The sequence below is a fragment of the Balearica regulorum genome, chromosome 2, assembly GCF_011004875.1.
Source record: "Balearica regulorum gibbericeps isolate bBalReg1 chromosome 2, bBalReg1.pri, whole genome shotgun sequence".
In the NCBI taxonomy this organism is placed as follows: domain Eukaryota; kingdom Metazoa; phylum Chordata; class Aves; order Gruiformes; family Gruidae; genus Balearica; species Balearica regulorum.
In genome coordinates, this window is record NC_046185.1 from 6,213,897 (window position 1) to 6,241,420 (window position 27,524).

At 41.7% G+C, this 27,524-nt stretch overlaps 1 protein-coding gene across 1 annotated transcript in view; it reads left to right on the forward strand.

The window, feature by feature from the left end:
- Positions 1-27,524, forward strand: part of FAM135B (family with sequence similarity 135 member B) — a 210,309-nt gene that overhangs the window by 80,404 nt on the left and 102,381 nt on the right. The window contains exon 3 of the mRNA XM_075743262.1: positions 19,866-19,945. Within this exon, the coding sequence (XP_075599377.1) occupies positions 19,866-19,945 (80 nt within the window). The remainder of the gene's footprint in view (positions 1-19,865; positions 19,946-27,524) is intronic.

Here is a 27,524-nt window from a genome sequence, read left to right on the forward strand (position 1 = left end):
ATTCTATAGTCAATAAGGTCATCTGTCCTTATGACACCGATTTCAATAACATCCAGTCTTTTTTTGGCTCTATGAACACATGAATTCTCATCTTAAAGTTGTATTGTATTATTCTTGCAACTACCATTTGAGGTTTTCTTCTGAAAAATCAGACTGAAATGTTTTCCATCTCCACTGTGCTGTGTGATGAAGGACTCAGTGTCTGCCTGTGAGCACCCACTGGGACAGTGACCAATTTTACTGTGCTACATGTCCTAAATGATGAAAGTGGCACCTATATAAAGCCATAGTAGTTTATTTGTTGAGTTGGTGAGATCTCTCTAAGGTTCTAACATTCATGCCTTTTGGACATCTGTCTTTGTTCTCTGTATTTTGCAAGAAAATATTGTATTTCAGTGTGAATATAGTTTCCTCTCACAAGGTTTGTTGTCTACAGCCCTATATGCATCATCATATCAGAAGTTTTATGTCCTACATGTTGACTCTGCTCTCCTGTGTTAACATTGCCATCATTTTCTATGAACTCTCAGAGAAATTCTGTTAACTCACTCAAACTTTTGTAGCACCTAGATTACTTGTATGGTCTTCCAGCTGGTGGCTGAATTTTTCCCTTTTTATTATATCTTCTCGCCAGTAAGAAGTCATTAAAATTTTCCCCTGTTATCAGGTCATAATGCTTCCCTCCTTGAAAGCAATGCTGGATTATTCTTGATCTGTTGCACTGCTTCTTGACTCTGCAGAACTTAGTTGATCGTCAAGCCTCTTTGCTACCTGCAGATAGCCAGTGTGCTTTTAGGATGGTCCAATCCAAAGATTAGCCTGGTGTCAGTTGGCATCCTATATTTTATAAGATTCTCTGCTAGCCAAATTAGCAAGATACAAAATACACTGAATGTAGGCACTGACAGTACAGTCAAAGATTATTGATAGTAGGAGAACAGTTAAAGGGAGCCAATGAGGCTTTAATTCTCTAAGGTAGATGGCCAGTTTATTTGGTTGGAGAGAGAAAGAATAAACAGATTAGGATTCCATCATCAATATCTGTCCATACTCTTGTGATGCTCCTGATGTGCAGAGAATATTCTTAAGATTAAGCTGTTGCCAGAATTATTATCTAGATGAAATTAGCCGTTATTCCACTATAATGAAACACCAAGTTTGCAGATTGAGGCATCGTCTGAGATTCTATTTAGACTTGACTGTGATAGAGGTTTGAGGAGTCCTGGCTCCCTTTGGAAAATCTCATATGTTTTATAAAAGAATTCACATATCTGTCATTAGTATCTTAAATGCTGGCATGAAGATCCAGATCCACAGAAGTGCTTGAGTCTGATGGTGTTCAGTGTTATCAGACCAAACATTTAGGTGCTTTGCTTTCCAGACTGGAATTTACAAGTTCAGTTTATCTGATATGTAGTGAATGGACAGAATAAGTTAGGTGAGTCGTTGTATTCTGAAATAGGATAAAGGTTAGAGAAATAAGAATGTGTAGCTCCATTATGTCAGTGAAGTCCTCAGTTTTTATTCTTGCTTCTGCTAATGCCTAATATACAATGCTGATTTGAGATCCGATTGATATTTTTATTCGATGAAAACAGGAACAGCCTCAGCAGGAATGAAAACAATGCCATATGGATACGCACAGAAAAGATACAGAAAAGATAAAAGATGCAGATGATTTCAGACATGGGAGGGAACTGTTTGACTTAGGTTACAGGAAAACTGCAGAAAAGTATTGCAGCACTCTCCTCTGAAAGGAGTCTGCACAGACCTCGACTGAGCAGATGTGATACTGGACTTCAGCAAAGTGTTCAACACTGTTTACCACAGCCTCCACATAGACAAACTGGCAAGATACAGACTGAAAGGGTGGTCTGCAAGATGGGTAGGAAATTGGCTAACAGGCCACACTCAGAGGGTGGTGATCAATGGTTTTTCTCAGGCCAGCAGCCTGTCACATGTGAGGTCCCCCAGGGATTCAGACTGGGCACCACGCTGTTCCACATCTCCATAAATGACCTGGACGACCAGATTGACAGCACCCTCACCAAGTTTGCTGATGACACTAAACTGGGTGCTGAGGTGGACACGTCAGAAGGGAGAGCCATCTTACAGAGAGACCTGGGCAGGCTGGAAGAGTGGGCTAGCAAAAACTATATGAAGTTTAACAAAGACAAGTGCAAAGTCCTGCACGTGGGATGACAGAACCAAAGAGCCCAGGGCAGGCTGGGACCTGTGTGTCTGGGAGCAGCCTTGCTGAAAGGCACCTGGGGGTCCTGGTGGACAAGGAGCTGAACAGGAGTCAGCAGCGTGCTGCTGCAGCAACAAAGACAAATTGCATTCTAGTATTCTTCATCCGCAGGGGTATTACCATCAAAGGTGGTGACGGGATTGTCCCACTCTAATCAGCATTTGTCAGGCCACAGCTGGAGTACTGTGTCCAGTTCTGGTCCCCACAATTAAAGACAGACATGGACAGACTGGAGAGAGGGTCCAAAAGAGGGCCATGAAGATGACCAAAGCAGGGCTGGATCACCTGCCCTGTGAGGAAAGACTGAAAGAGGTGTCTTCTTCTCGAGGGAGAAAAGACCTTCAGTCAGAGCAGGGTCAGAGGAGACCTCCTCACAGTACTGCAGTACTTAAAGGGCAGCTATGAAGAGGACAGAGGCTCTCTCTTCACAAGAAGCCACATGGAGAAGACAAAGGGCACAATTTACACCAGAAGAGGTTTCATCCCTGTAAAAGAAATAAAATTTTTACAGTGAGAACAATCAGTCACTGGAACAACCTCCCCATGGATGTGGTAGAGTCCCCATTGCTGGAGGTTTTCAAGATGCGATTGGAGAGGGTGCTAGATAATTTCATCTAGGTTCCCTTTCGCATGAAAGGCTGAGCCAGATGATCTTTTGAGGTCCCATCCATCTTAGGCTATTCCACAATTCTATGACTCTATGAAGAGTATTTGATTTGTGGATCCTGATGGAAGGTAAGTGTGGCTTTTGCTTCTAGATGTTTCAGAAATAAGTTCTCCTCATACCAAGAGCAGATTTGCAACCAACTTGGAGACTTTACTAGTGTAAGGCTAAGTGGCTACAAACTTGGCATTTCCAGGATTTGGTGGCAGTTCAGGTGGACACATCATTTATCTCTACTCCTGTGTAGTTCAGTACTGCCCTGGTTCTATTTTGTCTTCTGTGAAAGATTTCTCCTGAAAGAAAATTTCTAAAACAGTTTTCGTGAATTCATACATGATTAATATTAACATTTGGAAGATTAGCTCAAAAATAAGGTCAGAGCTTTAGCAGAGGGGACAGATTCATGAGGCAGTTGGGAATGAAGAGTCTTTTTGCCTCTCTGAATAGACTTTCTTTAAAGGAGACAGAAGTCATATTGACAAAAACATTGTGAAAAGAAGTTGTGATGCAGTCGCTAATGCTGAATCCATTCTGCAGAAAATGGGATTTCCATCTCTAGAGCTGTCAGACTTGTGCCAGCACTGAGTGTACTTTTAGAAGAGACTATTCATCCTTCTTGGAAGAGGGTGAAAAGTCCCTACAATGCTGCCAACAGTTTTTCAGTGAGAAAAATAGGTAAATTTGGGTGAAATCCCACATTTAGCAATTAGTTTTATTTGTATGGAGTGAGTGGGTGTAAATAGAGATGACCTGTTTCCTGAGAAAGAGTAGGAAAGAAAAGTGGATGCAGAAATAAAAATGAGGAAAATAAGTAGGAAGGGATGATGATGGTGATGGTGATGATGATTTCCTTGGGGTACACTGATTTGGTCATCCCCAGTCCTGATGTGGGAGAAATGCACCTGTGTCTGAAAGGCTAGAGTTTCTTTATCTGCTCATTCAAACGGTCAGTTTCTTGATTAATCTCTTGAAACAGTGTTTGTGGGAAAAGGAAAGCTGAAGAGTTGCTGTTATCAGGTGTATGAGGTGTCAGTGCCCAGGTGCTGTCAGGGGCTGCAGGGCGGCCTGTGTGGGGAGAGGCCGGGGCTGCCCCGTGCCGCACACTACTGAAATGTATTATAATTAGCAATAAATTAAATTAATTTTCCCAAAATTCAGGCTGTTTTGCCCGCAATGATAACTGGTAAGTGATCTCCCAGTCTTTATCTCAAACCATGAGCTTTTTCATCCTATTTTCTCCCCTTGTTCTGTTGAGGAGGAGTGAGTGAGTAGCTGGGTGGGAGTTTGGCCCTTAGATATCGTTAACCCACCACACATACACAATGTTTCCAGTTACAAAAATATTTTTATTTACATACAAGGGCAGAATATTTCATTTTGCAACCAAAGAGTTTGCCACTATGCCACAAAGATTCATATAGAATCAGGAACATTTTGATCTCAAACTCCATTGTTACAGGAACTGGAAGTAAACTGACTCAGAAGAATATACAAGGTAGAATTAGCATAAAGCTCTTAGTTATTTTAAATGCACTATTAAATTTAAAAAATGGAAAATTATTCCTATTCTGTTGTATTCTGTAGTGATAAAAAAAAGCATAAAACTCAAATGTAAACTTTGAAACTAAATTGTGAACTTATTTCAAAACATTTCATTTGTGTGATGTTTCCTGAGAATCTACACACACCTGCAAACATTGATCCAGACACTTTCTAAATTAAATGCTATTTCAGGAAGTATTTCTGACCTAGCTCTACCACAGGCAGGGTATAGAAGAACCCTAGAAAAAAGGAGTGAGAGTGTTTGGCGCAGGAGCTCCCAGTAGGTGGTAGGTGGTTGTTCACAGCAGCCATCACCATTCCCACCATCAGCATTCCCTTCCCGTATTTTTGGCAGTAGGACGAACACCTCGGACAGCCCAGGGAACCTTCCCCTCACTTTGAAAGCCATTGGAGGTGGCAAGAGGAAGGATTTCCTCAGTCCTCCATGCTCAGTTTTACACAAACATTGAACAAGGTGACAGGTCTGTCTGGCAGCTTCTTCTGCGATTCCCAGAGCTGGTGTGCCAAGGCACGACAGCGGGTTAGTCAAACACAACTGTGGCGCTCCAATCCAGACTCCACAGCCATTTATCACATCAAGTCTCTATGATTCTCGCCCCAGATTTATTCTCAGGCTCTTTAACTTTTGATGAAGTTAGGTCTAAAATTAATAGGGAAAGAGGAGGGCAATCCATAACGTCTTTGCAGTACAGTAAGCAATGTAGCCCTTGTCTTTAGCTATAAGGCATAGTGGGTCTACTGAAAGCAAACTTCTCACCTATAAGGAGGCTGTAGCATGCAGACACAAGGAAGCATGACAAAGGGAATTGTGCATTCGATAAGAGGAAACTGGTCAAATCTAAATGTATGGCAGCCCTTTTTTTTTTGATTTTTTTATTCTGACAGAAAATCCTGTTTTAACAACAAACGCTGTCCAGTTCTGCAGACCTGAAAGGTACTTGGCATGATTCATTCTCACCCAAGCAAACAGTACGCGAGGGTTCTCAGCATCTTCTGAAGGTGCTCAGCATGTGCCAGGATCAGACACAGATAGATACAGTTTAAGTCCAGGATATAAGGCTGGGAGCTCTCAAGAGCTGAGTGCTCTGGGTACATTGTAGAGAAGATACAAACAGCTTTTCGCAAATGAGCACTAGTGTTAACAGGAGACCTCCCACATTTCAGTGCATTAGTGAATCAGAGCCTACACTTGGCACTTGATGCTTTTGACGGAAGGCTTTCATTTGGATCCAGGTAAGCCACAACCTTGATCATTTTTATATTTCTAGCTTCTCGTAGTTTTTCATCAGATCATCTCTTCTCTGCAGAAACTTGCAGCCCTACAGGCCATAAAAGCTCCAGCCCTTGCATCCCTGCAGCTCTCTGACAATTACACCAACCAGTACTCTTTACATCTCCTTTTATGCTCACCTCAGGGGCTCTTGCCCTTTTATGCTCACCAAGGTAGCAATGCTGCCTTTTATTTGGTCCCATATCCATACTCTGAAAGCATTTTGCCCTTTACTTCCCTTTCAGACAGCATAGTAAAGTAGGGGTGAAGAGGAGTAGGCAGTAGAATGGTGAACAGCAGAGTGAAATGAAAGAAACTTCCTTTATTGTTGGAAAAGAGAGACAGGGAAAGGAAAAAGGCAGAAAAATTAGGAGCCCATAAGAGTATGAGCACTAATGTCCTTGTCTTGAAAGCAATAAGAAACCTTGAAAACAGCTTAATTTAGTCTCACAGTCAAGTACTAACCTTTTTCAATCTGCTCTTACATTACACAAACAACAAGAGATGGAGATATTTTGTGCTCTTCTAACTGAAGCACCTGAAAAATCTTACACTGTGATAATCTCAGAGAGTTAAGTAACCCTTACGTCTTCTGGGTGCAAACAAGAGGCACTGTATAGCAATCATTTAATAGATATAAAAGGAGATGAATATTTCTGAAGGTCATTCTTTCTTAATTCAAACTTTTATATTACATCTTTTTAGCTAGAGTAAGACAGATATGGTGTCTCATGAGAGTTCTAAAGTGGTTTTGTAATGTTTATAGACTGAAATGGATAAACAGTTTTGGAGAAGTGGTTATTTATACTAAATTTTGTTAAGTTTTGGATCCCACTCCTGGAAACAGGAGACAGCACAAAATGATAGCCAGGAAATGGCTTCTCGGAGGCTGCTGCTTTAAAAAGTGTCTAAATCTCTTTATATTCTGTCAGAACCTCCCAGAAGACTGAAAGCTGAAGTGACCTTGAAACAGAAATACAAACTGATTGGGGGCAAAATGGGTATGTCTAACCCAGTAGATGAAGGAGATATTTTCACTTCATTCACAGCCTGGTGATTGTCTAATCCTAAATGAATACAAAACCTGAGTATCTTCCAGCCATTGCCCCTGAACTAGTTTCCAAAGGAAGTAAGTTTGGGGACATGAGCAAGTGGAGATGCAATGCTATCTGACATGGACTGAATCATGATCCCAGGACACGTTATGCCACTTACTTAGCCATCTAGCAGATCCCTGAATTCTGCTGTCACTAAATTGGTCTGTTCAAATACCTGGAAGTCTCATACGAGATGAACACTTTTTATGATGGAAGAAAATCCTGCAGATAGATCAAGTTGCTTTATCCCATGGCTATGCCTTTACCTCTGGCAATTTCAGGATGGTGTCCTGGCCCATGATTCCACCCAGCCAGTGCTCTGGTACTGATCTGCCATCATTTGGCTCAGTTTCAGCCATTTCTGGCTGACTGGCAGAACAAGGAAAGGAGAGGAGCCATATTACCATACTGCAATTGGAAACTGCTTCCCACCAAAGCCTGATATTTACAGGAGCCCAAAGGGAATTCAGATTTGCTGCTGCCTCTTCTCCCTATAGCAATTTGGTGTTACAGTCCCTGCTTCATATCACTGACCCAACACATCAGGTCTCCACTCTGCTCAGGTGCATCCGTCAGTGAAAGGTTGAAGCATCTGGCAATAGCACCCAGCACACTTCCCAAGGGCAATGCAGAGCTGTGTAAAACTGAGCCCAGTGATGGCAGGTCAGTACCAGAGCAAAGAGAAATACAAAAGAGCCACCCATCATAAATTCTGAGAATTCAGCATTTCTGTCTTGGTCCAGCTGAATTCTTAAGGTACATGTCAGAAAACAGAAATTTATCATCTCAGCAGTGCAAAGACACTGTTTCAGTGTTTTCTGTGGAAAACACTTTTCTTCTTTGGTGTTTTTTGGGGAGTATGTTCCTTGAATCCAAATCACAGAATTATAGACTATCTCAAGTTGGAAGGAACCCATAAGGATCATGGAGTTCAACTTCCTGCTCCTAGCAGGACTACCTAAAACTAAACTATATGACTAAAAGTGTTATCCAGACACTCCTTGAACTCTGACAGCAATTACCTAAGATGTCTCAGATGGGTTTAAGAGAGGAATTTAATCCTGTTCTCTTTTGGAGCTTGATTCCTAGAACTCATTACAACTCGATTTTTTCCTGTTAAAGAGAATGGGGTTGCAATGGTTCAGCTTTTCTCAAAATGAGGTGCTCAATTCAGAGAGATAGCCTTATTTATGAGGGTCACTCCTATGAAATGTAAACACAGATTAAGACATGACTGTGTCATACATGTAACAAATAAAGAAATAAAACACACAAAAAAGGGCAGAATTCCCCATTCGAAAATTAATATTAAAGATCTCAGTACAGAATCAGGGAAAAAAAAACACTCAAACAGCAGCTAGGAAATTTGGACACTTTTCAGTGTTTCATGAGTTGAATGTGGAACAAAATTTTTAGGTTTTGTACAAACAAAGCATTAGTTTTTTTGAGAAGTTTCACATATACTGTACAACTCCATAAGACAATAAAAAGAAAGTCATGTGCCACAAAACCGTAAAAGAAATAATGCAACCCCTTGGCTCCTGTTATAAATACTTCCTAGGATGGGAAGCAGAATTTTTAACAAAGGAGAAATTAAAGCTTCAGTGTCGGGCAGGAAAGCACCATTTGAACTTGCCCTGTCAAATGAAAAAAATAGGATCTGGAACATGAAGAACAACTGCATAGTAACCAGGACTGGGCTAAGTAATTTTTGGAGCCTGTATATCTAAGCAAGCAAATTCCAGTCCTTGAAAAACAGCTTGAAAACCAGTGGCAACTGATGGATAAATAAGCTATAGAAAAGAAAATTAATATGATGCAAGAAATTAAGGAACTGGAAGAACAGTTAAAACTTAGAGTAACATCAAAGACTTCTGGAATGCTTAGAGCATATGAGGCAGAACTTTTGCAACCAAAAATAAAATAGAAGATGGATGAATACAGTAAGATTTATTGGAGAAGGAACAAAACCAACAAAAAAGAATTTACAGCTTGTGACAAAGAAATAAGAGAAACTGGTGGCACCGATGCAAGAACTGGAGAAGAGAGGTACTGAAGTCTCAAAGACTGTAAGTTAGTTAGAAGAACAACTACAAAAAAGTAAGAACGTGGAAACAGAATTAAAACAAAATGAAGAAGGATTACAACAGCAACAGTACAATAACCTGATTCGGATGTCTGCTCTACAGTTCAAATTGGATGATACAAGGCATGGCATACCTACAGAAGGCAGTTCTGATCAAGTGCTAAAGGAACAGTTAGAGGCAGAACAGGAACCACTTGTGACAAAAGAGAGATTGCAGCCTTATTAGACCAACTAGAACAATATAAAGATAATTTGATCAGTAAAAATTAGGAGCTATCACAGCAGAACCTGCGGTTAGAGATGCAGGAAAACCACAGGACTTTCAGCATCATTCAGCTTCAGTCAGAGAATGTGCACCTGAAGGTGGACATTCCAGGAGTTGTGGGTTGACCTGGGACAGCTGCCAGATCCCACCCAGCCGCTCTCTCACTCCTCCTCCTCAACAAGACAGGGAGAAAAGAAGACAAAAACGGCCTTGGATCAAGATAAAGACAGGGAGATCATTTACCAGTTACAATCACAGGCAAAACAAACTTGATCTGGAGAAAATTAATTTACTGATATTTAAAAGTAGAGTCAGATGCTGAGAAACAAAAATTAAACCACTTTTCCCCCATCAACTCCTTTTGCTGAGTCTCAGCCAGCCACACTCCTTTACTCCCGACTCCTTTTCTCACCTTTTCCCCAACCTTAACCTCATTTCTTCATTCCCAGCTCCTCTACCTCCTTGACCCTGCCAAGTGGCACAGGGGATGAGGGTTGCAGTCGGTCCACCCCAGCCCCTCTCGGCCGCTCCTCCCTCCTCACACCTCTCCCTGCTCCAGCGCGGGCCCTTCCCTGGGCTGCAGTCCTTCAGGGACAACCTGCTCCCGCCTGGGCTCTCCATGGCCGCAGCTCCTGCAGGAAATACCCCCCTGCTGCGGCGTGGGGCCCTCCCCGGGCTGCAGGGGATCCCTGCTCGGGGCCTGCAGCACCTCCTGCCCTCCTCCTCGGGCCTCGGGGTCCTTCTGCTGCTGCTCCCTCCTTGGCTTCCTCCTCCTCTGCCTGTGCCGCCTTTGGCCCTTGCTGAAACCTGTTTTCCCCCCGGCGCCCCCAGCTTGGCTGAGGGGCTCAGCTGTGTCCTGCGCTGGGGCCATTGGAGCCAGCTGGGACCGGCTGGAACCGGCTGTGTGCGGCACGGGGCAGCCCCAGCCTCTCCCCACACAGGCCACACTGCAGCCCTACCGCCAGAACCTGGGGATGGACACCTAATCCATTATTAAAACTTAAAAATGAGCTATATCAGTGATATGTATCAGTGATATGTTCTATTAAGCCTTGTTCTGTACTGATACGTGTTTTTCCAGTCAGCACCATCCACAGCCACTATGAGCTTTGTGCTGTTACAGTCTGGAGGGTGATCATGAAGGGAAAACTTGCTAACAAACTGCTGTTGTGGAGATGTTTGTCACCTACTGACACTGGCTGTTCTTTAGCATTAAGTTTGTCGGAAACCTTTTGTGGTCATATTGTAGGCCTTATGCACGTGGCTACTGCACTCTGTACTTGCTTAAATAGCAATGTGATCGTTTTTCTGATATGGAGCACAGTCTAATTTGTGTGTCTTCATTATTAGGTATAAAATTATCACCTTTTCCCATGTGCTCCTGTTTGAATAGCCAAAGAACCCACCAAAACATTTCTATACAAAACAGACAGTAAAGGAACAAGGGATGGATTCATATAACGCACTTTATAAACCTGAAATATTATTGACTCTGTCAGATATGTAACCTAAAGCAGTATCGACACAAGCAAGGAAAATCCTCCATTGTTTGACGCAAAGTTACAGAATTTTTTATGGCTACACCTCTGATTTCTCTCATTGAAGAGAAAGGAGAAATAAACAGTGGTCTGGTTGCCTCCTTTACCCAGGCTTTCTCCCTGTACATTCAAGACAGATATTGCTTTTCACTTTTCACTTTTTCAACATGACGCTAACTGAATGGGAGGCTTTTTTTAAAAAAAAAGTTTCAGCCACCAATGTCTGTATAGGAAATAATTGTTTGTTTGGTTGATTATTGATCATAGATGCTCCCTCTGTCCTGCATAAACTTCTGGAATACGTAGCAGGTAGCTCTCAGATGGTAACACACTTGGGAATCCTCTTCTGGGGATGATCAGTGCAGGACAAAAACATCTGTTAATGTTTCCACAGAGGGAATGTGTTTTTTCCAGCTGAAAACCCTGAGTTCAAACTTTCCTTATGGCCAATGAAGTTACATCTTGCACAGAGATTTGAGGTCTCTTCTCACACTGTTTTAATGAAGAAAAACTATCTTTCTCCTTGCCTGCAAGGCTTTTCCTCATTGACTTCCAAACCAGTGTGCTGCCTCGGGTCCCGGCAGCAGTGATTCAACAGAGATGTTCTGCTGACAGGGGCTGCTGGAGGGAAACTCCTACACTGGTCAGAGGAGCAGCACAAACTCCAGGCTGACTGAGTGGTCTCAGCATACAGGTGGTTTGTTTGCAGTATGTATTAGCTTAAGGGTTGTTTATTAAAATGTAGCCTAACTTGGGATGAAATTTTAAGCCTTGGAGCTGGTCAAGTATAATTGAAAGCAGGTGGAAGCTATGCAGTTTTGAACTTGTCTGGCTCCTATGGCAGTGTTACTGAGCCAATCTTTTTTATTTCCATGCTGCAGGAATGATCAGGGAGGAGCAGATTGGTCTGTCAGGGCTTCTGGTGGCAGTGATCTGGTTTAGTAGTGTGATGCATCAATATTACCCAACAAATTGCCTCTCAAACTACTCATCCCTTCTTAACCTAGGCTCTACAATGCCATTACCACTCAATGGCAGGGGAAGAAAAGCAGGCAGCAGCTTGTGGCACTAGGTGAGAGCTGAGATGCTCTGGCATTGATCTGAGAGAAGGAAGCAAGGGAAGGATGGATTCCAATGTGTCAGTAACAGGGTTGGTACCAGCCTGCTCCCTCGATGTGTCCCTCTGTTGTTTTTAATGTAAATCCTTTGGGATTAGGTACTGCCTTGTGCTATGTCTAGATCACTAGATGTGGCATGATGAGTTATCTGGAGCAGAAATGTTTTGTTCTCCTAAAATTAAATATTTTAAATATTGCATTTGAGTGCAATGTAAAAATTAAAAAAACAGCAAAAATCCCAACTCTCTGCACCCTGCTTGATCATCGAGTGAGCATTTAACATCTGAGAGTGATCTTGGTGCTCCTGAGAGGAGGTCTGACCACCGCAGTGCTGAGAGACTGAAAGGTGGGAGCAGAAGGCAAGGGAGGCAGTGTCACCCAGCACATCTGTTAGTGGAGTCAGGCTCCCAAGGGAGGCTTTGACATCATTGCCCTAGGTGAGTCAGTACAAGTCATCAGGGATCGATGTGTGTCCAGGCACAGGAAAACAAAGTTAATATTCAAATTATCTATTTCATTTTCAAGATGAATAATTCACAAATGGCCAGTGAAGGTGGTGATGGCCCATGGCAGGCAGGTTGGAACTAGATGATCTTTAAGGTCCCTTCCAACCCAAACCATTCTATGATTCTATGATTCTAAATTCATTGCTGCTAGGGTGACCCACTCAGGCTATCTTGCAGGAGAGAAGGGGCTTGGACTGGTATGCACTGCCTGTGTAAACAATATTGGTCTTGCAAATAAGAAGGATTCATGTCCTATCATAAGGAAATTTACCAAACTTCCTTGAAAAGTAAATAGGTTTGTTTGGGTTTTGTTTGTTTGTTTTTGTTTTGTTTTTGTTTTTTTTTCATTCCTGCTTCTGTTAGGAGGTTGTTTCACAGTCTTGCTCCTTTACCAGCTACATCTTCTTATTTCTAAATTTCATTTATTCATGGGCAGTTTATATGTGGTTTTTCTGCTGCCAATGTTTTACTTTCTTGTACCTCACTCTTCTTCTTGCTTCCTGATGTTTTTCCTCCCAGTATATTTATAGATGGAGAGGGAATCTGATTGCTCTGTGTTTTGCTGAGTTAAGTGTGCCAAGTTCCTTTAGTTCTTTTCTCAAAATCAACTTGCTGTTTCCTGATCTTCCCTTCACAGTGCCTGTTCCACATTAGCTGGCAATTTTCCATGGTCTCCCTACTTACTGAAGTCTAAATAAGATTTTTTGCACTGCTTTTGTCTTAAAAGAACCAAACACAACCCCGCCCTCCAAAACCCCCAAACCCCAAACAAACCCTCCTCCAAAAAAAACCCAAACCAAAACCAAGCCACATATCAGCTGTTTACTCAAAGAAAGATACTACCTAGCCTAACTCTTAATGGGCCAGAGTTAGCCTAATTGCAGTAAAACAGAAATTGCAATTTGTCATTTATTTCCTAATTATTCTTTCCTTCAAAATCTCCCGTAAAGCCTTATGTATTTCTGGGGACACACTCAGGGACCCATAGTGATGACCATTTCAGCCCCTTTGCAAAATAACTGTTTAGCTTCTGCTCATCACCAGCTCTCCTGTACCATTATTGATTTCTTGGTTTCATTGTAAACCTGTCTTACTGAGTGTCCAGTTCACATGTGTCCCATCCCACTCGGTGGGTTAGGGTGAGGTTGACTTTTTAATTCTCTGCATGGTAATCAGGAGTATCGACAGTTACTCTAGAGGTTCAAACAAATCACAAATTTACTTAAAACTCAGCAGAACTACAAAAGATAGTGGCTTGGCAAAAGTTATAACAATACTTAGCAGAACTGTGAAAGGTAATGGCTTAGCAAAACTTGTGACGATATTCTCCTAATGTGCCAAAAATGAAGTTAGATAAAGAGAGTGATAGAGAGGAAAAGAAAGAGAGAAAGAAAGAGAGAGAGAGAGAGAGAGAAAGGTATCACCATCCTTGGATCCAGTGATGTTCTCTGCTCATAGTTGTAGTCCTCAGGTGGTGGGTGTGCACCTAAAACTTGTGTTTCCCCTTTTATAACTCAAAATGCACCCCATAGGTGGGGGTCTGTCATCACTGAGCAGGTACTGTATGTGCTCAGGAATGTTCCAGAAATGAGTCGGTGGGTTGTGGGGTCTTGGGGGTCTCACTGTCCCCTCCCTTCAGGGTTGACTGAGCGATGGCCTTTGCAGGCAGACATGCACAGGACACAGATGGTCTTTTTTCTACATATTTCAGGAATAGGGGAATGGACTCACAAGATGGTATCCTGCCTCTGCAGGTTTTGTCCTTGGTTGAGACGGATGTCTGCCACATTCCTTCATTATCAGTTTATCCCTGCTTGAGTCAGGACAGATGTTTGCAACATTCACTTGTTATCAGAGCCTTACAACATGCCACTTCTACCAAGGTTCTTCAGCTTCATCCTCACTCAGCATGCTGACTTCTTTGATTTTGGCACCTTGGCTGTGATCTTTTTCAAAGCTTTGTACTCTTTCCCCTTAGCCTTCCTTTCTGTGCTCTTCATTAAAAAAAGGTAAAGAGGAGGGCAAAATAGCTTGTTACTTTCATAGAACTGTAAAATGGTTTGGGTTGGAAGGGATCTTTGAAGATCATCTAGTTCCAACCCCCCTGCCATGGGCAGGGACACCCTCCACGAAATCAGGTTGCCCAAAACCCCATCCAACCTGGCCTTGAACACTTCCAGGAAGGGGGCATCCACAGCCTCTCTGGGCAACCTGTTCCAGTGCCTCACCACCCTCAAAGTAAAGATTTTTTTCCTGATATCTAGAGAAGCCAAATCTGTGCAATTGCCTCAACCCAGATAGCAGCCAGCCCTCAAGGATGTGCTGCCAGTGTCCACACAGAAAATGGTCCACTTGGGTAAGAACAGCTCATGCAGACTCTACGAGAGCTCAGGCCACTGAACTGATCCCTCTTTTACTTGGGTGGATTGGAAGATGCTGGTGAGGATGAGCAGGCCACTTCGTGATGAGAGTATTCAGAGCCAGCTGGAGATGATTCGCTTCATTCTGCGGAAAACCAGAAACACAGTATGGTCAGCTGCGCCTGTTGCTTCTCAGCATGATTTATGCCATTTCTAGTTCAGATAGTACCTCACTGTAATAGAGTGAACACTCTTAGCATGTCAAAACCATTTTCCACCTACTGTCCTGTGTGGATTTTTGTAGGGGTACTGACAAAAAGACTGTTTTATTTGTCATTTGTGCTCACTTTAGCATGGTTCTGTTTTACATCTTGGTCTCACTATTACTTGTACTGGCACAACCAAGAGGGGTGTAGTGCAGTGGGGCGGGGAAACGGAAATGTTTATCTTTGTTTGCTGCTGAAGAGAATGTATGTGACTCAGCATCTTGCAGTGGCCTGTATTTTGATCAGGAAAATCGTCCTCACAATGCACAAACTATTGTGAAGTAACATCCAACTTCACAGTGTGGGAGCAGGAACCTTCATTTTTATGTTTTTGCTTAGGCATAAAGTCACTGTTTGACACTTCCTCCCTGCCTGCAAAGCCTCAGAGGAAGCTCTAAGGAGGAATGGATAATATTTGCCTGTCTTATGTTTTAAATATTGATATGTGGCTTAAAAATAGAAAAAAACAGGTAATGGGGTTTATTCAGTTTCTTTTATGGAGGTTGTTTATTTTAACTGGACAACAAGAGGTCTGGTGAAACTCAGATGAGGATGTCTTTACCTTTTTCTGGCCACCCAAGGTGAAGCTGTTCTTTGCTCATATTCTGCTTGTGGTATTTATAACTTCCTTTGGAGCCGCTGTTAATGTTTTATCTGAAACTTTCATTGAAAAATGACTTGTTCTCAAAGATTTTCAGGGAAACGATTCAATTTTAAAAGGAATAAACTGATAAATTGTGAGCATTTCTATTTCTATTTAATTTTTAATGTAATCTTTGGGTTTGAGCCTTTAACACTTTCACTGCCCTGTGTGTTAATTCCCATGGATGTCACTGGGGTGTTGGGGAACTGTTTGGAATCTGAGGTCCTCTATATCATTGTCCTTCTCTGCTGTTAATCTTATTGACAAACAGTGTCACTACATTGAGGTGCAAGACATTGCAAATGCACACGTGTACAATTGCATAAATCTTGAAACAACAGGATATTGAGAGGTCTCTTGTGTCTTCTGGGCATAGGACCATTCTCTAAAGTTTTTATTTAGGAAGAATGTATCTAATTCCATGATGGTTTATACTGAAGTTGATTTATGCCATTGCATTATCAAAGCCAGGCCTTTTGGCATCAGGTGCCAAACAATCTACAATAAATTGTTTATTAGTAACTGATTAGTGTAATTCTTCTTATAAAGAATGTAAACATGTTTGGTTGCTTGAAAAATGTAAGTCGCATTTTGGGGTGCATTCCTTAGTACTGCAGACCTTATTAGTCTTCAGATTGTCTTTATATCTGGACCATTAACCTTAGAGTTTAACCTTAATATGAGAATTCCTTAGGTTTCTATGACTTTTCTATGTAGCTTTCTTTTTTTAGGAAGTTAAACTTGGTGGGTACACAGGATGATGTCTATTTATGACTTCAAATGAATTTGCCAAAATGAAGGGGATGAGCAGGGAAAGGTTAAAATAAGATGAAGACCTAGCTCCTTTATGTCATTATACCTAGTCCATTTTGCAAAGGCAATAATAAAGGGTGGAAATAACCTTGTTATGAAGTCACCAGTATTGAGATATCTTCATGTGTTTTTCATAGAATCATAGAATCATAGAATGGTTTGGGTTGGAAGGGACCTTAAAGGTCATCTAGTTCCAACCACCCTGCCATGGGCAGGGACACCCTCCACCAGACCATGTTGCCCAAAGCCTCATCCAACCTGATCTTAAACACTTCCAGGGATGGGGCTTCCACAGCCTCTCTGGGCAACGTGTTCCAGTGGCTCACCACCCTCACAGTCAAGAATTTCTTTCTAATATCTAAATCGACCCTCCTTCAGCTTAAACCCATTACCCCTTCTCCTGTCACTACACTCCCTGATAAACAGTCCCTCACCACCTTTCCTGTAGGCCCCCTTCAGGTACTGGAAAGCCGCAATTAGATCTCGCCAGAGCCGCCTTTTCTCCAGGCTGAACAACCCCATCTCGCTCAGCCTGTCCTCAGGAGAGGTGCTCCAGCACTCTGATCAGCTTCGTGGCCCTCCTCTGGACTCTCTCCAACAGCTCCATGTCTCTCCTGTACTGGGGCCCCCAGAGCTGAACACAGTACTCCAGGTGGGGTGTCACAAGAGTGGAGTAGAGGGGCAGGATCACCTCCCTCGACCTGCTGGTCACACCTCTTCTGATGCAGCCCAGGACATGGTTGGCTTTCTGGGCTGCAAGCGCACATTGCTGGCTCATGTTGAGCTCATCAATCAATAACCTCAAGTCTTTCTCCTCAGGGCTGCAGTATTTTGATGTCCAAGGCTATATTGTAGTCAGCAGTCTGGACAATGAGTGAAGCCGAGGTCTGCCCAGCATCCTCTCTTAGAACCTGAATGTCTCCAGGTCTACTGAGAGTTTTGACTACATCGGCGTTGAACCTGTCAGCTTTGGTATGTTTGTATAGTCTCCCCAGCTTTAGGTGACTTAATCTGGAGCACCAGTCAAGCCACTGGAAATGAGTTTCCTAATGAAAGTATTGAGGGCTGCTTGAGATGCTTCTGAACATGAAACACATGATGAAGGGAGGCAGAGATTATCTCAGTGTGGCAGTAGGTAGCCAGTTGGCTATTGCCTGAAGGGACTGCAGCCTGTGAAAGGATCCACATTGGAGCAGGGAATGTGTGAGGAGAGAGTGAATGTGTGAGAAGAGAGAATGTGTGAGTGGCAGAGAGTCGCTGTCATGGACTGACTGTAACTCCCATCCCCATCCCCCTGAGCTGCTTGGGAGGAGTCAGAAAAAGTGAAGCCGAGCCTGGAAAGAAGGGGGTGGGATGGGAGGAGGTGTTGGTTTAATGTTTGATTTTGTTTCTTACTACTCAATTGTGAATAAATTAAATTAATTTTCACCCAAGTTGAGTCTGTTTTGCCTGTAACAGTAACTGGTAAATGATCTCCCTGTCTTTATCTCATCCAATTTTTAATCCTATTTTCTCCCACTGTCCTGTTGATCAAGGGGAGCGAGAGAGCATCTGGGTCGCAATTTGGCCCTTAGCCAAGGATAACCCACCACAATCTTAAGCAGCAAAAATCTAAAAGAGGTAGACAGACAGTTAAGGGATATTATTCGTAGGAAAAAGTCTTGTGGACCGGACATGTAGTAAAACATTAATATCTGCATACTGAGGAGTGTTCCATCACACTGCTGCGGCAATCCTCCTTTAATACCATGTTGCTCTTTTTTGGAAACAATTAGACACTATGGATAGTCCAAATAGGGTATTTTTGTTAGTTAAAAAATTGTATTGCATAGAATCGTGATGAAAATACAAAGGTTCTTAAGGAATAATTATTGCACTTGCTCTAGAAGAAATCAGGAGCAATAGCATTAATTAAAGACTCCTACCCCAGTGCAAAGACAGTATAAGGGAGAGAAAGGTCAGGCAGTTTAGATTTGGTTGCTGTTATTTTTAACTACATACTGTGTGTATCTAGAATCTGAGCTTGTTTTATTTTCTTTTTTTGAAAACTAAAATGTAAATGAAGAGTTTTAATTCCCAAGTTCTTGCCTAAAATAGATACCTAAAACTGTCAAAGGTTGTGCAGGAATTATATCCAGGTTCACAAGGACCTGCCAGTTGGAGTAGGTAGGATAAAGTGAACTTTCAGCTGTGAAGGACCATGACACAACTGCCTCTGAGGTGGTTTTTGTTTTTTTCTTTTTTCTCCCCATCAAACCCCTTTCTTCAACTTTTAATCTAGCAGAGGCAGATCTGGTTTATCCACTGTTAACCCTCTAGCAAAGATTTTATTGGTAAGCGTAACCTGTATGAGCTGTTATTTATCATGCAGTTCACAGAAAACTGGGGTGTTAACTGTTCATTTCCACATACTGTTATACTCTTCTGAGAAAATAATTCTGCTAAGTGTCATCAAGTCTTTAGGTACTGGCTGGACCTTTACAGGTATAATTTAACCTTTATTTTTGTATTTAGAGGCTCAGACAAAAAAACACTTGTGAGATATGAGGAATTTATAAAAAAATAGATCAAATAAAGCGTAGGAGGGAAAATGCAGAGAAAGATTGACACCAACATGGTGTTACAGCAGGTCAGTGGGAGATCTGCAAACAGGTGGAGTATCCTGAGCTACAGTGTAGTGTATTAGTTACAGCACTGTACACTGTCTCTTATTGCTCATTCATGAAAGTGCTAATGAGGGAAGACTGGGATGAGGTTTGTTTCTTTTTTAGACTGAGCTCATATTTACAAACTTTCCAAAGTAACCTGCACCACGTGTAACTTAAGCTGGTGAAATGGCTGGTTTTCATTTTGGGTCTTTCTTCATCTAATATAGTGATCACCTATGGGATAGCTAATGACTAGAATACAGCTTGTTTAGATGTGATTGATGGTAACTTTTTCATGATATGGTAGCCTCAATATGGAACAGCAGAATGCTAATCACTGTATAAATTGAATTTTCCTAGTTGTGAGATTAGCACATTTGTTGTCTTTCCACTGAAGTTTCCTCTTTCTATATTTTGTATTACATTTTTGTCACTCCTTGTCTGATCTCACTGCCTTTTATCATAGATATTTCTCTATATCTCTTTTCCCTACAAGAAGCCAAGAGCTTTTCACAGTCTTTCCTCATTAGTAACACGTTAGGACAGTGTGTCCACTCCGACTACTGTAAAATAACAGGGACCTGATTAAAATCAGTATAAACCCACTTTAGTTAAAATTCCAAAGCAGATGAAAAGGTTCAGTATCTCTGAGCATGCGTGTTCTCTTGAGCACTTCTGTTTGAGTGTGGATGCCCAGGATGTGTTCGCACAGATTTTTAGATTGGATCAAGTGATCGCCTTTGTAACAGCATGTCATTTTAAATTCTTTCTCCTCAGGTATTACCAGATAAGAGCAGGACTGAAGATCCCATCCAGGATTCCCCACAGGCTCTTTGCTACGATTGCAGGACAGACAGGTAAGCAGGTCCCAGAGGGATGTGAGATGACTGGAGATGGAGTGGGATGGAGGAGGAGGATGTGTGTGGGGAACTGATGAAGTAAGGCCTTGAATTTCAAAGTATGAGGTTGAATTTGGATCCAAACCTGAATTTCCCCAATAATCAGTTGATCATCAGCTTTCTGCTCTGGTATGAGTTGTTACTGAGTTGGGCTTGGGTTTTAGTGCTTGTATCTGTTTCCTTGTTCAGCGCTGCATGTGTGCAATGGGGCTGGTTCAGACTGGGTCATGCTTAGAGGAGGTGGATGAAGAGCAGTCTTTGCTGTTGTGTGAAAAGAGCAGTGGAATGAAATTCTGCTGAGGCAGACAGGATTGGTCCAGGCGAGCAAACAGGGAAAACAAAATTGTCCAGGGAAAACAAAATTACATACTGGGGAAAAGCTGTGTGTGTGAAGAGAATACTTTACAACCTGCCCTAAATGTGTGGGGAACATTGAGTGCTACACGTGATGCTGCAGAGGTAGGAGCATCTCAGTTAGTGTGGTGCTGAGTGTTGATAGAAACCTGACCCAATCCACACCTAGGTTCAGGCTGGAGGAACTGGTGCGAGCTTGGATGCACAGTCCTTAGTATAAGGATATTCCCTGGTAGAGCAATTTCATACCATAGGATTGTTTCAGAGCTTTTTCTGTTAGATGTTCTCTGGGTGTATCTTCTGGCAGTCTGGCACACCTGTTAATTTATTGCAATGTTATCATTACCAACACAGATCCTGTAACTGTGTGTGGAATTTAAACTGCCCTTTCCCTGTTGGGACTTAGTGTCAGAAAAGCAGAGGAAATTCTTACCATCTTACCTGTCTGTCTTTCGAATATATGGCTTTCCTTGCTGACAATGGAAAGAGTTGGGTTACTATACTAAGTGATTTCTGGATGAATATTCAGAGAATCATAGAATGGTTTGGGTTGGAAGGGACCTTAAAGATCATCTAGTTCCAACCCCCCTGCCATGGGCAGGGACACCCTCCACCAGGGTTGCTCAAAGTCCCATTGTTTCAGTGTTAACGGCAGCTTGTAGAGAACAACTTATAGAGTCTTTTTGACTCAATATTGTGCATAGAAGACAGAAAAATGTGAGTGCAAGTTTAATGAGTTCCTGAGCTTGGATATCACATTTTGGGTTTTTTTACTTTTTATGTTTGAAATATTCCAGTTTAACATTCTTTGTTTGGTTAAAGGTTCTCTTTTATTTAAGTAAAAATGTTTCTTTTTTTTCAATTTGAAAGTCTGGTTCAATTAAATAGATACATTAAACCACAAAATTGTTATACAAATTATATTTGTATAACATTAAAAGCCTTATATAAAAATATGAAGAAATCGCCTCAATAAAAATTCACAAACTCAAAATCTGAGTAAAGAAATTGATATGGGACACAAACAAACAAACAAATCTAGTCCAGGTTTGGCAAACCTTGTAGTGTGAATAATCCCCAAGGGAAAAAGAACACTATTTTTCATCACGTTCCAGTGCAGTTCACCCCTAGAGTATTCAGAATCCTCTTGGGTTCCTTTGGTCTCTGGAAATGTCCTCAATTTCCAGTAGTTTCTGGCACAGACAGTCTTGAACTTATGAAATACTCTCAGTATGAAGATATCTAGAATTTTACTTTCTAGGACAAAACCACCTCAACAACAAACAACAAACCCCACTATTCCTATTCTTTATTAAGCCATGGATGGCTCTATTAGGAAAGAAACTCAACTATTTTATCTATTTATTTTTTATTCAGTTTAGTATTCGCTTCTGCCTGATCCATCTTCAGTGTCACCCTCTGCTCGAAACAATCCGTGTAAAAGCATGGGCAGGAGAGAGGCAAGGCAGGCAGTGTGGTTACAGGATTAGCAGCTGACTTTCATAGTGCTAATGCAATCCAGACTGGAGTCTAATAGCTTTATAGGGCTAACATCAAGACAGGGGGTATTTAAGCTGTTAAGGCTTTAAACAGTTTTTCCTTGGCTATCTTCACAAGTACTTCTTAATTGATTTCATAGGCCTGCAAGAGACCATCGTTTAATGGGACTGAACTTAAAGGCAAACAGGCTGTAATGTTCTTTTTGTTCTCATGCCACTGATCTCTCTCAGTATGGGGATAGCTGGGATAGGACTAATTCAATTTCTGTTCATGTTTCAATAAGACACCTCCTATTAAAGTTGTATTACAACAAAACAAGTTTGTTATAAAATAGTGAATAAGCTCCTACCTTACAAAAAAGAATGAATACAAAATAGGTGGGATTCATGAGTTTGGTTTAAAGGAAATATTTTTAATCTTTTCCTTATCAGGTTCATAGCACCTATGTGAACTGGGAATATATTTTGAAAACAATTACGTAAATTTCTAAAGTAAAATCTGTGAATATATACAGTAATAAAATGTATAAAATATGTAAACATATAAATAAGGGGTAGTATTCCTTTTCCAGTGCATGTGGCCTTTTATTTTTAGTAAATTTTGCAGGATTTACAATAAAAACATAGGAACTGACAGTGTTAATGATGTTTGCTTCCCACTAGATGTTTTCAGCAACAGAGGCAAAAAAAACCCCATAGTTTTCAAGAATTCAGCAGAAGGGAAGCTGAAGCCTGTATCGGGCGTTCCCTTGGTGGTTGCCAACCAAATCTGAACAGCAAGGACTCTGTCCATGGCGCAGAACCGGCAGGAAGCCTTGACAACCTACTATATGGTCCATGTGTTGGCCGCAACCTGTCTGCAGTGTGGGAAGAGGATGGGCTACATGCCTCAGTCAAAGTAGTGCTGGAGGCCACTATCCCCTTGTGGTTTGGTCACTTAGGTCATCAAGGCTGCACATTAGCTTGTATTGGCTCAGGCTGTATGAACATAAATATGCCATGTAGCATGTGTGTGTGTATATATATATATATACGTGCATATATATCTTTTCATAAAAATAGATACATTTTATTCATACTCCCAAGCATTTTCAGCAAGGTGGGTTTCCTTAAAGACAAGAGAAGACTGGTGGCCAACAACTTTTTCAGCAATGAAGAGGAGAGAGGGAACCAGCCTTCATGTGCACAGTGTTTAGTTTCTCTCATACAGGTTTCTAACCCCCATGAAAACTAGCTTCCTCTCTTTGAATAGATATCATGACTAATGAAGCCTGCTTTTGGCTTATAAAGAACAAATTATGCTCTCTGCTTGTTCTTGTGCAGCTCACAACAGTACATAATTCATTGGCCTCAGTATCAGTTCTGCAGAGCTGAACTATTGCAGACATATGTTAAAGCTAAACTCTAGAAATGCTTTTCTCAGTGTAATTAAAGGAGCTTTTGCCTCTGATACTCTACAGCAGCATGGCTTGTTAAAGTTGCCATGTGATGGTATCCACCTGCAGCATACAGTAGACTGAATCTGCATGACTCAAGGACAAACAGCCAGAGGAACCAGGAAAGTGAATATACCATCTCACAGTAGCACATTTGTATAGCTAGCTCCTTGGCTGAGGTGTTTTATGATCCACTAAGTGTCTTCCATAAGTTTTTAGGCTACCATATAAATTTTTGGACAAGGATTCATAGAAGTTATGAATACACTGTCATCCGGTGATTTCCAGTCTATAGACACAAGATGAAAGACTGCAGGAGCTTACCTTAAAAGGATATATTTAAAATATTTCTATTTTAAAGTTTACCCATAAGCACATGAGACCATTGGTCAAAACACTGGGACAAATAACACTGGTCAGAAACAGTTAGGATTAGCTGTTTTATCTTGATTTCCTGTACCACCTGAAAGAGTGGAGGATGGTAGAGACCAGGAGAACAGCGTAAGTGAGGATTACTTAAGGAAGATGGTATGCATGGGGTTAATCTTAGCAGCATTATTGCCTTCAAAGAATATGAGGGTGGATTACATTGTTGAAGATGTCAGCTAAGCCAGATCTCAGGAAAAGTATAAATTTTAATTTCCTCTGCAGTGTTTTGCAGTAGTCTACACACCACCTGGATGCATTACTGTTTTGAGAGAGAATTATTCTTTATTAGTGAAAATTGCACTCAGGTTTTTTTATAAGTTCTGAGTTTAGACCCACTATACCTCATTCTCGTGTACTGCAGTCATGGATTGTTGCTTGCCTATCAGTTTGCCTAGCTGTTCACCTTACAGACCAAGGAAATTTTTTTGGTGGGTGAACATTAAGAAAAAAATTATTTGGCATGGCATATAACTAAAGAAATTACTTAGGACTTTGATTTGTGTCCTGATTTCCTTTGTTTCTCCCATCCAGAAGTACTACATTACCAATTTTCAAAACTTTTCATAGACAAATATTTTTGAAAACTTGGCCTGAAAGTCTAATTGCAACTAATACAAAGTATTTAATAAAATATATTACTTGCCAGGCTAATCTTTATTAGACTGTGGTATTGTTCCACCTGATTTTAGTCAATAAAATTGGGTTATTGTCTAAGACTGCAGAAAGCCAAAGACAGCCAAGAAATGTGGTTCTTTCTTCATCTATCTCATATAAGACAAGGGAGATAACATGCAATATTTCTTCCAGACAAGTCAAGAAAAAGTAGCTTTGACTGCCTTTACACATTAATTCATTTGATTGGTGATGTCAAGGTGTTTCATGTACACACAGTTTGATGCTTTCTCATAAAATGGAATATCTGACATTAGGTGACAAGAAAAAATTAGCATGACTTAAATTGTGATGTGCAAAAAGCAAAGTAGGAGAGAATATCAGAAAATGAAGAACACTGCTGTAATCGGTGTCTGCATTGTGCTATACTAGTTCACAATCACAGAATCATAGAATGGTGGAGGTTGGAAGGGACCTCTGGAGATTGTCTAGTCCAACCCCCCTGCTAGAGCAGGTTGCACAGGATCGCATCCAGGTGAGTTTTGAATATCTCCAGAGATAGAGACTCCACAACCTCTCTGGGCAACCTGTTCCAGTGCTCTGTCACCCTCAAAGTGAAGAAGTTTTCCCTCATGTTCAGATGGAACTTCCTGTGTTCCACTTGTGCCCATTGCCCCTTGTCATGTTGCTGGGCACCATAGAGAAGAATCTGGCCCCATTGTCTTGACAACCACTGTTTAGATACTTATAAGCGTTGATAAAATTCCCTCTCAGTCTTATCCAGGCTAAACAGACACAGCTCTCTCAACCTTTCCTCATACAAGAGATGCTTCAGTACCCCCATCATCTTCATAGACCTCTGCTGGACTCCCTTGTCTTTCTTGAACTGGGGAGCCCAGAACTGGACACAGTACACCAGATGTGGCCTCACCAGGGCAGAGTAGAGGGGGAGGATAACCTTCCTTGACCTGCTGGCCACACTCTTCTTAGTGCACCCCAGGATACCATTGGCCTTCTTGGCCACAAGGGCATGTTGCTGGCTCATGGAGAGCTTGTTGCCGACCAGGACTCCCAGGTCCTTCTCCACAGTGCTACTTCCTAGCACGGTAACCCCTAACCAGTACTGGTGCATGGGGTTATTCCTCCCTAAGATGTAAGACCCTGCACTTGCCCTTGTTGAATTTCATTTGGTTCCTCTTTGCCCAACTCTCTGGTCTGTCCAGATCTTGCTGAATGGCAGCACAGCCTTCTGGTGTTTTGGCCTCTTGTCCCAGTTTTGTATCATCAGCAAACTTGCTGAGGGTACGCTCTGTCCTCTTGTCCAGGCCACTGAATATGTTGAATAAGACTGGACTCTGTACTGACCCCTGGGGCACACCACTAGCTACAGGCCTCCAACTAGACTTTGCGCCACTTGTCGCAACCCTCTGGACTCTGCCATTCAGCCAGTTCTCAATCCACCTCATTGTCCACTCATCCAACTCACACTCCCTAATCTTATCTATGGGGATGTTATGGGAGACAGTATCAAAAGCCTTGCTGAAGTTGAGGTAGACAACATCTACTGCTCTTCCCTCATCACGCAGCCAGTCATGCCATCATAGAAGGCTACCAGTTTAGTCAGGCATGATTTCCCCTTGATGAATCCATGTTCACCACCCCCAATAACCTTCTTTTCCTCAACATGGTTAGAGATGACCCCCAGAATAAGCTGTTCCATCACCTTGCCAGGGATGAGGTGAGGCTGACTGGCCTGCAGTTTCCCAGGTCCTCCTTCTTGCCCTTTTTGAAGACCGGATCACCCACACTCAATGCCTTTTCTTATAAATGAAATGTTGATTTGTGACTACCTTACACCTAAGACCTAAGGGTTACTTACATTGCTGATATGCTACTTAACTAAATGTTTGTGCCTGTTTTTAATAAAAAAAAATAGTGATCCTAATATCTCAAAGAAGTTCCTGGCAAAGGAATTCTACTTTGATTATTAAAGAAAAATCTTTTCTTGTAAATGGCTTCTTAATGCAGTCAAAACAAGCATTTGCAGTTAGTTACTCATTAGAGCAAGAAGAAACAGCACCATGACTTGTGGAACAGTATGAAATTGCAGTCATTAGTTTCAATAACTTTTTGAAAGGTAATTTCTGCCTCCATTAAGTGAAGACAAGCTTACTGCTTTTGAAGCATGAGCAAAGGGAAGAGAGATTCATGTTTTAGCAAACACATGGTTTTGTTTTCAAAGCTTATTAAAATAATCTGAAAATAAATATGTATTTTATATACAAAGTATACCTGATAAATATGAATTATATCTAGAAGGGACCTTACTGTGAAAGAAGTTATTTTGGGGATGAGTTGTCTTAGAAAACCTCATTAGCTGTGAGATCATGCAAGACGGTCAGCCATTTTAAGAACTGTTAATCCACAATCTAAACAGAACTAATTGCATGATATTCCAAGAGAAAAGAAGAAAGAAACAGAAAAAAAGATGAAAAGGAGGAACCCAAAGTTATCCCAGACTGACACGCTACTTCTGTGTGCATGTCTCAATCCTCTTCCAGTCAAGGCCTTTCATAAATAGCTCATAGGATGGAAGCTGAAAAGACGTATTTGTGGCTGGGAGATTTTCCATTGCACATCCTGAGGTATGCAGGACATACCTTTCCCCCCTCCAGAAGCTGGGGCAGATCATGAGGATGGCAGCAGGATAGGCCACAGTCTTGGACATGCTGAACAGCCCAACCCAAAATTGAGAGCTGAAGAAAGCCAGAACTAGGAAGGGCCTTTAAGCACCAACACATGCCACAAGTCTCTTACCCTAGGCAGTGAGTCTGAGACACAAAACTTCATCATCAGTGGCCACTTGAAGGTATGGCAGAAACAGAATCCAGTTGTTCAGATGCAGAGAGCCAACACAGTATTTCTACTGCTTGAGGCCAAGAAGGAACTTCAGCTCTGTGGTTAAGTAGGCCGTACAGCTTTTTCAGACCTGCCACTCTGTTATGAATTAGACCTTCACAAAGCTCTCTTCTCTTTCAGGTTTACTTACATGTCTCTGATTTCCCCACACAGTGATCCTTGCTGCCTTCAGTCTAATGAATGGTTCAATCCTGCAAGTCCTTTAAAATCCACCACTGCTCTAAACATTGAATGGTCATTTACACTAATTCAGTAGGTAAATTGCATCCAGACAACTGTTTCCTCCTG